Source organism: Anabrus simplex, chromosome 3 (assembly GCF_040414725.1).
Source record: "Anabrus simplex isolate iqAnaSimp1 chromosome 3, ASM4041472v1, whole genome shotgun sequence".
In the NCBI taxonomy this organism is placed as follows: Eukaryota; Metazoa; Arthropoda; class Insecta; order Orthoptera; family Tettigoniidae; genus Anabrus; species Anabrus simplex.
Genome location: NC_090267.1, coordinates 68,019,612 through 68,032,398, shown reverse-complemented (window position 1 = coordinate 68,032,398; position 12,787 = coordinate 68,019,612). Strand labels below are relative to the sequence as shown.

Here is a 12,787-nt window from a genome sequence, read left to right as displayed (position 1 = left end):
CTGCTTTCTGTTGTCCTGATTAGATGTCCAAAGAATGAAAGCCGTTCCTTCCTGATTGTGCTCAATACATTTCCATTTCCTTGTAGATAATTTCATTCGAAGCCAGTCTCCAGTGTTCATTTTCATAGTAGTTTTTGTTTATGCATGTTCTGATAATTGTGAATGTTTTACTATACATCATTTTTGTTTCTCTTCTAGAAAGAAGACGAGGACAATATATAGCGATTCATCAGATGAAGAGTTGGAATATTTATCTAGAAGAAGTGTATCTCAGAAGAGGAGGAAGAGGTACTTGTTTTATTCCAATAGAGAACCACTCAGAGTGAGAGAGGAGATTACTGTATGAATGAATTATTGACCAACTAGTTTAGGTTCCTTATGGTTCTCTGTTTATTGAAATTACTATTGTTGAGATATAATTTCCTTTACTTTTGCATAGAAGGTATAATTAGAGTTGTATGTTTCAGGATGAGGATATGACCTTTATAACAAATACACAAGAACCTTGTTTATCCGGCCCTCATTAATCCGGATCTCTGGTTTATCTGGATCGAAAATAATAATTTATTTTTACTTGTACAGTATTTCTTTTACGGGGTCGAATCTTCTTGAATGTCTTTTCCGCCAAGGATAGTTAAGGACAGGAATTGGAAGTAAGTCGGCCGCGGTCTATCAAAGGTACTGTCCCGGCATTCGTCTGGAACTGAGAATGGGAAACCCGTGGACTCTTCCGAGTTCCTTGACACATTTGCATGCATTTGCGGATGCTCAGATGTAGATGTGAACGACGTAAATGACTGGTTGAAAAATGACTGTAATTCAGGCTACGGCATAATGACAGATGAATAAATTATTGCATCTTGTTCCACGGCAGGTAATGACGAGAGTGATGGTGAATTCGAAAATGAAACCGGCGCTCCATCAGAAGAAATGACAACTCATGCAGATGCAACAATGCAGCTAGACATGCGCACACATTATTTTAGTGCAGAAAACAGAGTCATAAATGTTAGAAAAGTGTTCTTATACTTATTTGTACAATTGAAAAAAAGGTATTACTGTACAACTTATGTTAATATATTATAAAACGTGCTGTATTTGTTTTTTAGTTTTCTGAATTATCCAGATTATCCAGTTTCCTATGGGAATTAGCATCTATATAATCTGGATCAGTTCCGGTCCCACTTAATCCGGATAAACGAGGTTCTTGTGGAGAAGCAAAAAATAAACCAATTTAATGTAGCATCTGCTGGGATGATTCTGACCATGAGATATTTCTTTCCACCTCCCTAAAAAGCCTTAATTATTTTTTCTTGCATATTTTTAAGGGTGAAAAGGGAGATTGACAGAAATGTCCCATTGGCAGCTTACCTTATATATTTTCCTTTAACAGTTGTGTCCTCCTGAGTTATGTAACTTGAAAAAACTAGTATAATTGTTCCGCCTAGTCAATACATTAAAATTTATTCACAATTCAAAATTTCAAAAACATCAGCTTAAAATACCAGTACATGTTTTGGCCTCATTAGGCCATCTTCAGCTGGATAGAAATAACATTGGTTTGAAAGTAATGTATTGTAAATTGCAAAATGTGATATACTTTAAATGGTTCTTCTTTCCTTACATCTTGCTTCCCACGTTTTAATATTCAACTTAGTTTTTTCGTTTCCTTCTAGATTTCATGTCTCACAAGATGACCTGATGGCAGTTCATTTTCTATACTACTATCTGGTTGGCATTACATTTAATTTACATTACATTAATGTAATTAATTTACATTCGTCGTCGGGTTCGTTTCCGAGTAATTAACTTCTTCCAATGAATTCACTTCTGTTGTGGATGTGCTTTTGATGGTTGAACAGAGTAATTCTAGCATGGAATAGACATCCACACAGATTGCACAGAATTGTTGAAGGAAGGCATGGTAATTTACATTACATTACATTTAATTTACTGTACATTTGTCAACTCAAAAATTCTTGATGTTTTAATATAAAGTGGAACAACAATTCTAATGAATTAGATTTTCAAGCTGTTAATATTTTACCTGAAACAAATTTTAAGGAGGAGATTGCAACATCATTGTCATAGCCCTATATCACCTAAAACTGTTCATTGTCGGACTCATTCTGACTTCATCTTATCACATCTCTCATTATAATGAAGTTTTAACCTGCATCTATTTTATATTTTGCAATTTTCAGTACATTAATTTTGAGCCATTGTTATTTCTATGCAGCTGAAGATGGCATAATGAGGTCGAAACATGTTCTGTTATTTTAATCTGATGTTTTTGCAATTTTGAATTGTGAATAAATTTGAATGTATTGACTAGGTGGAACAATACACTAGTATTTCCAACTTATATAACGTAATCATCAATATGAAATAAAAAATGAAGTTTATTTCGTGATCTGAGATTTTATTTCCTTGTTCTGCACTTAATTTGATTTGTTCTGCACTTAATTTTATCTCTGGTCTGTCTTATCTGTACATTTCTGGTGTTAATAAAATTATTTGCTGAAGAATTCTCTCTGTGGATGTTCAGTTCAGCATTGAACTTATAATTTTTATATGGTAACACAGGTTATGAGTTTGGTTTCACTTTCACCTTGTAAATGATACAAGAGGGAGTCTCAGTTAACCTTTGACTTCATTTTTACACAAAATATAACCTGGATTATGTTTCAGATTCAATCCAGAATCAAGATCTGATATCCTGACACAGATACAGCGTCAAATCCTTTCACCAGATGAATTGGCTCATAGGAGGATAGAGAATACTAAGAATGTCTTGAACAGGTACTTGTTGTCATGTAAGCATTTAAAATTTACGTTCCATCAGGCACTTATAAAGAAAGATCATTGACAAAGTGTCCAGCTCCATGGCTAAATGGTTAGCGTGCTGGCCTTTGGTCACAGGGGTGCTGGGTTTGATTCCCAGGAGGGTTGGGAATTTTAACCATAATCAGTTATTTCCCCTGGCACGGGGACTGGGTGTATGTGTTGTCTTCATCGTCATTTCATCCTCATCACAACGCGCAGGTCGTCTACGGGCATCAAATCAAAAGACCTGCACCTGGTGAGCCGAAGTCCTCGGACACATCCCGGCACTAAAAGCCATACGCCATTTCATTTCATTGACAAAGTGATAAATAAAGACAGATTTAAAAGAAGCTATTCGGTGTGGTTGGCAGCAGTAATTCAGTCTTGTCCAGCAGTTTGCCCCATGGACATTAATAGAGTGTAAATACCAGTCTCTTGAGCAAAGTTCGTCAAGTAATCATCAATAAATATAAGAACAGACCTAAGACTACCCTAGAAAAAGATTCTGCTTCTAAAGAGAAGTTTTCTACTTTCACATTCAATAGTAGTAGCATTTACCAAATTTCTAATGTCTTTAAAAAAAAACATTAAAATAGCGTGTAGAACCTCCCATATCAACTCCAGACTTATTTTCAATCCGCACACTGTCAACAACAATAATAATAATAGATACTTGAACTCCGGAGTTTACAAATTAGAATGCCAATCCTGTAATTCCAGCTATGTTGGTCAAACAGGCCGCAACTTTGTCATAAGATACGCTGACATCGCAACGCTCTCAAATATAATAGTTTTTCAACTATTAGTGAACATCATAAAGAATCCAGTCACAAATATACAACAATAGATAAAGATCTTAAGATCTTGCATTATGAGCAAAAAAGGCACCTTGCTCAACATTTTCAAGAGCATCCACATCGATATAGATCAGTTTAGGAACCCCTCTTATAATTTAAATGAAATCGATGATAAAAAGAACATTCTACTTGAAGCGTTCATTCCATATATTGCTCAGCATTTTTATAATAAAAATAAACCCTGCCTCCATCTCTCCAACTCAACACCACTCCTCCCTTCCCCTCCCCCCACCAACTCAGCACCTCCCTCCCTTTCTCCCTTCACTCCTTCCATGCTCATAAACACAGCTGAGCCAGCAACAGACACGATCAGTGAAAGCAGGACCGCTAAATTGAGAAGGTCAGGCTGTTCGAGGGGGTAACTATTTAATAAGTAAGTTTAAAGTTTTCTTCACACTTATTTTTTACTTATTAGCCCAAGTTTCTCATACACACTCATTTTTCCATTACAGATTTTAATTTCATTGACAGTTTCCACTATGAGTCACATACATTTTACCTGGCATTTGTTTTATTCTTAAATATAGTTTCTCAATTTTTTGCTGCTTTCTTGACTATTTGTGATTGTGACTCAATGGACAAACTGTCATTTTAAATTTTAGTACAGTGAATTTGTCCTTGTTTTTTAATTGTAACACACTGCACGTCTAGACTAAGAGGTCCACAACCTCGCCATAATTACTTATTGTTTTAATTCTATCATGTAACATTCATTTTTCACTCTCTTCTTCATTTTGTTTTAACATATTCTTTTAGCATCAATTATGTAAAAAAATGTTAAACTTTTTTTTTCACTGAAGATGGCCCAAACAAGTTCAAACGTGTGATTAATATCACTCCATATACAGATGGCAATATGTATGTATTGAGTAGGAGGATAAATGTCCGACTCGTTGGCTGAATGTTCAGCGTACTGGCCTTCGGTTCAGAGGGTCCCGGGTTCGATTCCTGGCCGGGTTGGGGATTTTAACCTTCATTAGTTAATTCCAGTGGCCTCGGGGCTGGGTGTTTGTGCTGTCCCCAACATTCTTGCAACTCACACACCACACATAACACTATCCTCCACCACAATAACACGCAGTTACCTACACATGGCAGATGCTGCCCACCCTCATCGGAGGGTCTGCCTTGCAAGGGCTGCACTCGGCTAGAAATAGCCACATGAAATTATAGGAGGATAAATTAAATTTCCTTTGTAAAGCTATTGAATACATGAATAAAACTATCCAACAGTTAAGTTATATGTAAACACTTTATATGTGCTTTTTCCTTCTCGACATGCGTGCATTTTACGTTGTGTATGTACGGGTACTGTGAAGGATATAGGTTATCTATCGCTTCTATAAAGATGAGATGAGAGTATTAAAAGACATGAAAGAGACGAGGAAACAAACACAAAAACCTTTCCCTCTGGGGATTATTAAATAACAATGTATTAAAAGGAGTGAAAAACACCAGACAACACATTCCACTGGTGCTCATAAAAGTATCAGCACATTATTGCGGATCACACACTCTTTCTAAAACAAATGTCAGCTGAAGCCTCATATTTCAGACCAATGGGTTATTAAACATTTTTTCTGGCCATGTATTATTTGGGAGGTTAAACTCGGCCATGTGCCAGAGAACAATTTTGACCGTCAACTTGAATGCGTCACTTCGATCGACTCGAAGGTGCGAGTTTGAACATACGTGCAACCCTTCAAAGATGCAGATGCTTGTTGTAATGAGACAACACACGCTTGCTATCTACATTTACTCATTCAGGACAAATATTTCATGTTCCCTATGGCAATCAACATCTATATCATCTGATGGCCAGGCAGGCATCAATTTTTGGAAGTGAGACAGTCTCTCATAGTGCATTGGCACTGGTGGCTTCAAGTAGCCTATGCAGTGGCCTCCAAGGTATGCACTAGCCTTGTCGTCGTCATTATTCAGCGATTTCACGACTTTTTCAGTAGACTATCCATACCACAAGACAAATATGCACCACGCTAGTCAGCTTCACATGATTATGTTCCTAATCCATATGTATGCTATCACGTGACAAATATTTGCTACCCTTCACTGTATCACTCAACACAGAATAAATTTCTAACTTCTGAATGGAATGGGAAATACAAACGGGCTTACTGGGTTATTCAGCAATCCTAATGAAGATCAGAAAGCAAAATTTAATTTTCTGAGGCTAACGGCTTGCTTCCCAAAGATGTAATTCACCCTGTAAAGTTCAGGAATTCAGTGCCATTTTCCTTTTTGGCACAACTATCCCAGACCTGTGTCCTGACTTTTTCTGTATTTTGCCGTCTCAAATTTAGGTGGCGGGTGGTATTCGGGATTATACGGTATTTACATTTTAATTTGGAGCACCCAGTGATTCAATATGTCGGGTATTAATATTATGTTCCTAGCACATACCTCATCATTAGGGACCTGAAAAATTAGCATCTATTTGTTTCAAAATTAGCGTATATTTTTTCCAAAATTAGCATCTATTTTTCCAAAATTAGCATCTACAAAGTTAAAATAATCGCATGGTATTATTAATTTTAATGATTCCAAGTTTATGAAGTGCAGTTATTGTCCTTGGTTCACACACAATACAAATTCATTGTTCAAACGAAAGCATTATCAGTATTTTGGCATTGCTTTTTTTTCTTTCAAATTGCACCATCTGTCTGTAACCACTGTGTTGTAATGAGACAACACACGCTTGCTATCTACATTTACTCATTCAGGACAAATATTTCATGTTCCCTATGGGAATCAACATCTATATCATCTGATGGCCAGGCAGGCATCAAATTTTTTAAGTGAGACAGTCTCTCATAGTGCATTGGCACTGCTGGTGGCTTCAAGTAGCCTATGCAGTGGCCTCCAAGGTATGCACTAGCCTTGCGTCTTGGTAGGTGTGCTAAGGACCAACTGATGAGCCCAACTTAGCACATGAGGGCAAAACGCAAGCAACCAAGAATGAGTTAGCTGGAAAATTTATAATGTCCAATAACGGACCATTATATTGGTATTATATCTACATTGTTCGTTGGGGTCCACAACAACTCAAGACAGTATTTAGCAAATATGCTGAACTCTGTCTGAACTGCAGTTAATGCAAGCATGACATCACATTTTTCACTTTCTTTCATCTGGGTTTGAATTGCATGTTTCAGAGAACAGTAACCAGACCAGATATCGTTTCATGAGAGATCTGTTACTCCCAACAATTTCTCAAGCTCATCTAATTTATCAGTGTTATTCAAATTTATATTTTTTGGATACAGAGCTTGAGAAATTGACACAAAATTCTTATGGTTGGGGTCTTTAGCTTTCAGTGTGGCTAGCTTGCACTGTGGAAAATGAGCAGCTTTGACAAGTGTGTCTCTACATGCAGCCTGCTGTAGAGGAGTGAGCTTAATCAAAGCATCATTAGTTGCCGCAGAAAAATTCCCCTCACAAATGAAGGTAAAACTGGCGTCAAGGTTATGCAGTTTGGGATAAAGGAGATGGGAGGTAGGATACAGAGACCCTTGAAGTTCAGTAAGGTGTCAACCAATCCAGCTGCATGATCTGCGACAAAACCCATGTGGGAGTGAAGCCTATTCACTTCTCGGTCACTCAGATCAGTCAGGTACTTAATACCACAGTTGTTGAAGTCTTTCATACCAGACATCTTGAAAAATGTAACAACATCAGTAAAGTAAGCACTCAAATAGAAGACAGCCTGAAACCAGCTATTCTATCGGGTTATGACAGTTGCAGGAAAAAGCTTTGCTTCCTTGGAAGCACCATACTTTGATGTTAAGAATTGTAAATAATTATATTTTCACTTTCTTGTGTTCAAAAATGCAGACTTTACCATCGCAACCACATGATTTAAATGTCATCACTGTGACCCAACTATTGCCAACCAAGCTGATCTTATGTGCCTTTTCAAGTTGCTTTACGTCGCACCGACACAGTTAGGTCTTATGGCGACGATGGGACAGGAAAGTGCTAGAAGTGGGAAGGAAGCGGCCGTGGCTTTATTTGAGGTACAGTCCCATCATTTGCCTGGTGTGAAAATGGGAAACCACGGAAAACCATCTTCAGGGCTGCCGACATTAGGGCTCGAACCCACTATCTCCCGAATACTGGATACTGGCCGCACTTAAGCGACTGCCCAGCACTGTATATGCATTAAATGATCCCCTATGACCACACTTAATGTTTCATAACACCGGGTCATGTACAGGGCACTGTCACTAACAAATACTTTAACTGCATCATATGGTACACTATACCTGTGTAGAGCTTCTAAAACATCACAAGAGCAGTTTGTAGCATTCCCTGCATCAAGATAGTTCACAGAAACAATGTGCAGCTCTCTTTTCGATCCGGCTTTTCTTTTCTGGTAGTCAGATGCAACTTCTAGAAAGGAAGACAGACCTCAAATTATAACAATATAATTTAAAATTACTGGATCAATTGGGTGCGGGTAAGATAGTTCGATACGGAAATCACATTAAAATTCGGTATCCTTCAATTTTGCGCGTGGTTTCGATGTCGTAATACCTAAACTGTACCCGATCAATGAAATCAAAACTTATCTGATAAATATACTTCACGTAGAGTTCTCACACATGGCAGCTCTTCATTTGAAAACTCATTAATCCAGGCTCTTAGCTCTTTGCTTTCCAGCTTTTCCAGAGGTATATTTGCTTTGGCAAATACTTCAACTGTGCGTTTCGAGAAGTTAAATCTGGAGATTTTTTTGTCGTTTACAACTATCTGTGTAAGCACAGAAGATTGCTTTCTTTGAGATGTGTTAGCAGCAGGGGTTGAACTTTCGTTATCGCGTTGCTTACTCACATGTTTTTCAGATTTAACATGTTTCACAATGCTATCATTTTTTCCCCCACCCAACTCAGCAATTACAATACTTGCAAAACACTGTCGCTGAATCTGTGACATATAAACCATCCTTTGCATATTGCTGAGCCCTTTCGTGCACAGTTTTTGTCGTGCACCCCATAACCTAAACGATCGCTCGACTTTCTATTCACTAGTTTCAATTTTGAACAACAGGAAAACAGCGCTGCGTTTTATCTCGTTATTTCCATGACACTCGATTTCCATTTCAATAAAAATCGATACAGATCTTATTGCCCTTGCTATTCCCATTGTAAATATCAAAGTCAGCAAGCAGCAATCAATCGGCTACTTTTCTTCATCGATCGGAACGGTCCAAAGATTTATGCATCATATTTTGAGTATTTCTGACGATTTTGCCGAAATATCTTCTTTCTGAGGCTCTTCTTCTTATTGAAAGCGACTGTACTCAGTACTCTCCTGCTGACTTGCTAGGCCTAACACATAAGAAGATTTTCTTTCAGGATTTACTCCCTTAGCCTTTGAGGATGCTTTCCTCGTCCTACAAGGCAGTAGGTTCCATCTGTACACCCCCAGAAGGATGGGTTGCCTCTTCCGCCATCTCCACTGTACCGAAGTCCATCTTCTCCACCGTAGGTGCCGTTGAGGTCTTCACCCTTAACCCCTGGAGAGAGGGTGTCCCGGTATTCTAAAGCCCCCAGGGTTACCTGTTAGTCCGCAGGTTGTATTGGTTATTTCAAACCAGCCCTACATACTGTAGGGGCCACCTATCTGCCACCTGGGGACGCACTCTGTAGAGGTTCCGCTGGTTACTTATCGGAAGTTAACCCCACCTACAAGGAGTGAGGTTATTTGCAGAGAAGGAATTTGACAGAAAAGTAGAAGGAAGACGACCCGTGAGAAGGCCATGAAGGAAATGGATAGATTTAGTTAAGAACGATGTACTGCTGAGAGGTCATGATTGGGACAAGTTGGTGGAGGTGGAATGGTACAAGGACAGGATGAGATGGAGGAGGTTCATATACCACACCTGGGAAACTGGAGATGGTTTAGGATGATGATGATGATTGCCGAAATGTTGTTTTTGCCAGTAAAATAGCACATTTTTGCAGAATTCACATCAAAATTGCATATTCATATCGCATTTTGGGTCACAGTTTGCATTTTTTCACACTTCTATTTATGCGTAAAAATGATTTTATTCCACATTAGAATTACCGTAGGCTTGGATTCAGTACAAGATTAAAAAATTAGCATTAATCGCAAATGCGATTTTTTCAGGTCCCTACTTATCATCATCCTCATCCTCAGTTAACCTGTCTCCTGTGATCAGGGCTCTAATCTGCATTGGAAATCACGTTCCTTTCATAAGGGATGACAAAGAACATCTTCAGGGCTAGGAAAAATGCGATCAGTTTAAACGGTTATAGTGAAAATTCTTCGTCTGTAACCGAATTGAGAAAAAAATCGATCTTTTTTTTCTAGAACGCAACTAAAACACAATAAGACCTGAATTCCCATTTACATGCGGTATATTGAGTACGGTAAGCGTATTCAAATCATACCTATTTAATTTTCTTCAAATATACCACAAATATAAATTCAAACAGCTTATAATTAATAAAATCATCACAAAAATCATAAATAAAATCGGTCCAGCACTCAGATCATTCACAATTCACCCTCAAATCTATTTCAATACTCCATGTAAACGTAGTAAATATTTACGAGAATGAACGGCTTGAATACGACCCGCACCCAAGGTTTAGAAGAAATTTTTTTGGGAAAAAAGTGCAGGTGGTATTCGGGATTATACGGTACTGTAAAACTGTTTATTTAAATGATAAATCATTATTGTCAGTATAATTGCATCAATTACATCAGAGTTTAAATGTTTAGCTTGACTATCATGTAGTGTTGTGCACGAGCGGTGTCTGGAGTAGGGTGGAATTGCATGCGAGCACTCGATTCTGCATGACGTCACAAACCCATATGGAACTCCACAGCAATCGAGCGGTAAGTCCTGGTGTTACACGATTATGAATGAGCAGTAGAACAATAGAAGTTCGAGATACTCTTTTATGTCTTGTTTGTGATAACACTAAAATAGTGCAATTTTGCAGTTAATGTTTACCTGTCTGATATTATTGTTAATGGCCTGAGGGGAATAAATCAAAATTTTATGATATTAATTTTTTACATATTATTCCTTGCCCGGCTACTCATTCCTGCCACCCAGCTGACTAAAATTTCAGGGGAGAACACTGTTGAATATTACCAAGTGAAGACTAGGGTGCCGATCTCTCAAGAAATCCTATGCATACAGTATTAAATACTCATGTTTATTCATACTACCTGTTATTTTCTTGGAACAAAAACTGTTATGTGAAGATCAGATTGGAGCTTAACACAACAGATATAGTATTAGATTTAGCTAAAGCCTTGTGGCTGTTATCAACTCCTCATTAGTGATGAGTCCATGAGGGTCAAAGTTTTAATATTGTCTGTTTTGTTGTATCATTTCATGTCTTTTGTGAGACAGGCTGGGGTGGAATGAAGATGTTGCATTGTGATTTTCAGGATAGAAGAGGAAGAAGAAGAACCAGATAGTCATGAATACCCTGGAGGAGGAAGGAAAGTGGTGTCATCTAGAAGACGTAGCAACAGGTAACAGGCTCTGAATATTTTGTGCTTTCATATGAGAGAAAATAAAAATAGAAAAGAAAATCATAAAATTAGTCTGTTATTTTGACTATATGAGACATCACATACTCTGATGAAGTTTGTACAGGTTTTGCCTGTTGTCACTTGATCCTTCCTTTGATATTTCTGGCAAAGTTGTGACGTGTTTTTGACTGGAAGAGGTTCCTGCTAAGGTTTTAGCAATTTAATTCAGAGATACTGTACCTTCCTAATAATAACCAAGAGAATTGTTGTGTATGTTGTGATAAATAGGGGCTGCCTGGCCGAGGCGATAAAGGCGTGCTCGGTTCACCCGGAAGGACGTGGGTTCGAATCCCCGTCAGGAAGTCGTAAAATTTAAGAAACAAGATTTCCACTTCCGGAGGTGCGTATGGCCCTGAGGTTCACTCAGCCTACACCAAAAATGAGTACCAGGTCAATTCCTGGGGGCAGAGGCGGCCGGGTGTAGAGCTAACCACTCTACCCCATCACGTGCCGAGGTTAACTGGTGGAGGCCTTTACCTTCCACTCCTCCAAGGGCCTTCATGGCCTGTACGGGGTTGACTTAACTTTTTGTTGTGATAAATATTATTGTTTACTCATGGATACAGTAAATTCATGACTTTCTAGTTATCTGTTTTATGACATTCTTGTAACTGTCAAGTGTCTTGAGGATATCAGGAGAGGAATTTGCAGACCAAACTCCACAGTAGGCCATATTTCATGTCACCTTGGTCAATCATCAGGTGTATTCTGCAGTACTGGCATGTTGATTACTCAAAAAGTTTTAAATGATATAGATGATTGTAGGAATTTGTTGGTTCTCTTCATGGTCATTGAAGAAGTGTCATATTTTATTTAAATTAAGGACAGGTCATGGATTGTCCAGACTTTTCATGTATGTTGAAGAATGACTCTTCCGTCAGTTTGTTCCTATGTACATGAGTTTGCCATGACCTACACGTTTTTAATAAAGAAGGAGGAGGAGGATATAAACACAGAGTGGTAGACTAGTATGTATCAGAATGATAATGGTTTCCAGATGACTTTAGGAGCACAGTTTAGGAACCATTATTCTGAACGCTTACCATTGAACTAATATAAAAGATGAGATCATTCAACAACTAGGTTGGGTGACAATCAGTTGGCCAGAGGGTCACAAGGTCTTGTTTGGTGTCCAGCAACTGAAAATTACACAATTTGATATCAGCATAATCCTTATTTATTTATAGAAAGATAGGAACTCTTAATAAGATAAACACAATGAGAAATCAGTGTGGGAAGAGGGTGCAATGGAACGAAGAGATGAAGACAAACTTGAAAGGATGAAGACATTCTCCACCTTCACATATGGTAGATGGGTTCTCTCCTCATCAATCCTAGTTCTTCTCCATACATTTCTTCTCAGCACCCAACAAGTTTGTTTCTGCTTTCCAGCTTAATAAGGATGACAGGCTTCAACACTCATTGAGGGGCCATTTCAATGATTAGAATGACATTGTATGAAGAAGTTATGATAGTCCTTTTGTGTTTTCATGTTTGCCCTTGTC

General features: G+C 38.1%; 1 protein-coding gene across 1 annotated transcript in view; it reads left to right on the top strand.

Moving 5' to 3' along the window:
- LOC136866656 (trichohyalin) overlaps window positions 1-12,787 on the top strand; it is a 185,328-nt gene that overhangs the window by 29,146 nt on the left and 143,395 nt on the right. Inside the window, exons 3-5 of the mRNA XM_067143774.2 lie at window positions 199-288; window positions 2,692-2,802; window positions 11,136-11,222. Coding sequence (XP_066999875.2) covers window positions 199-288; window positions 2,692-2,802; window positions 11,136-11,222 — 288 coding nt within the window. The remainder of the gene's footprint in view (window positions 1-198; window positions 289-2,691; window positions 2,803-11,135; window positions 11,223-12,787) is intronic.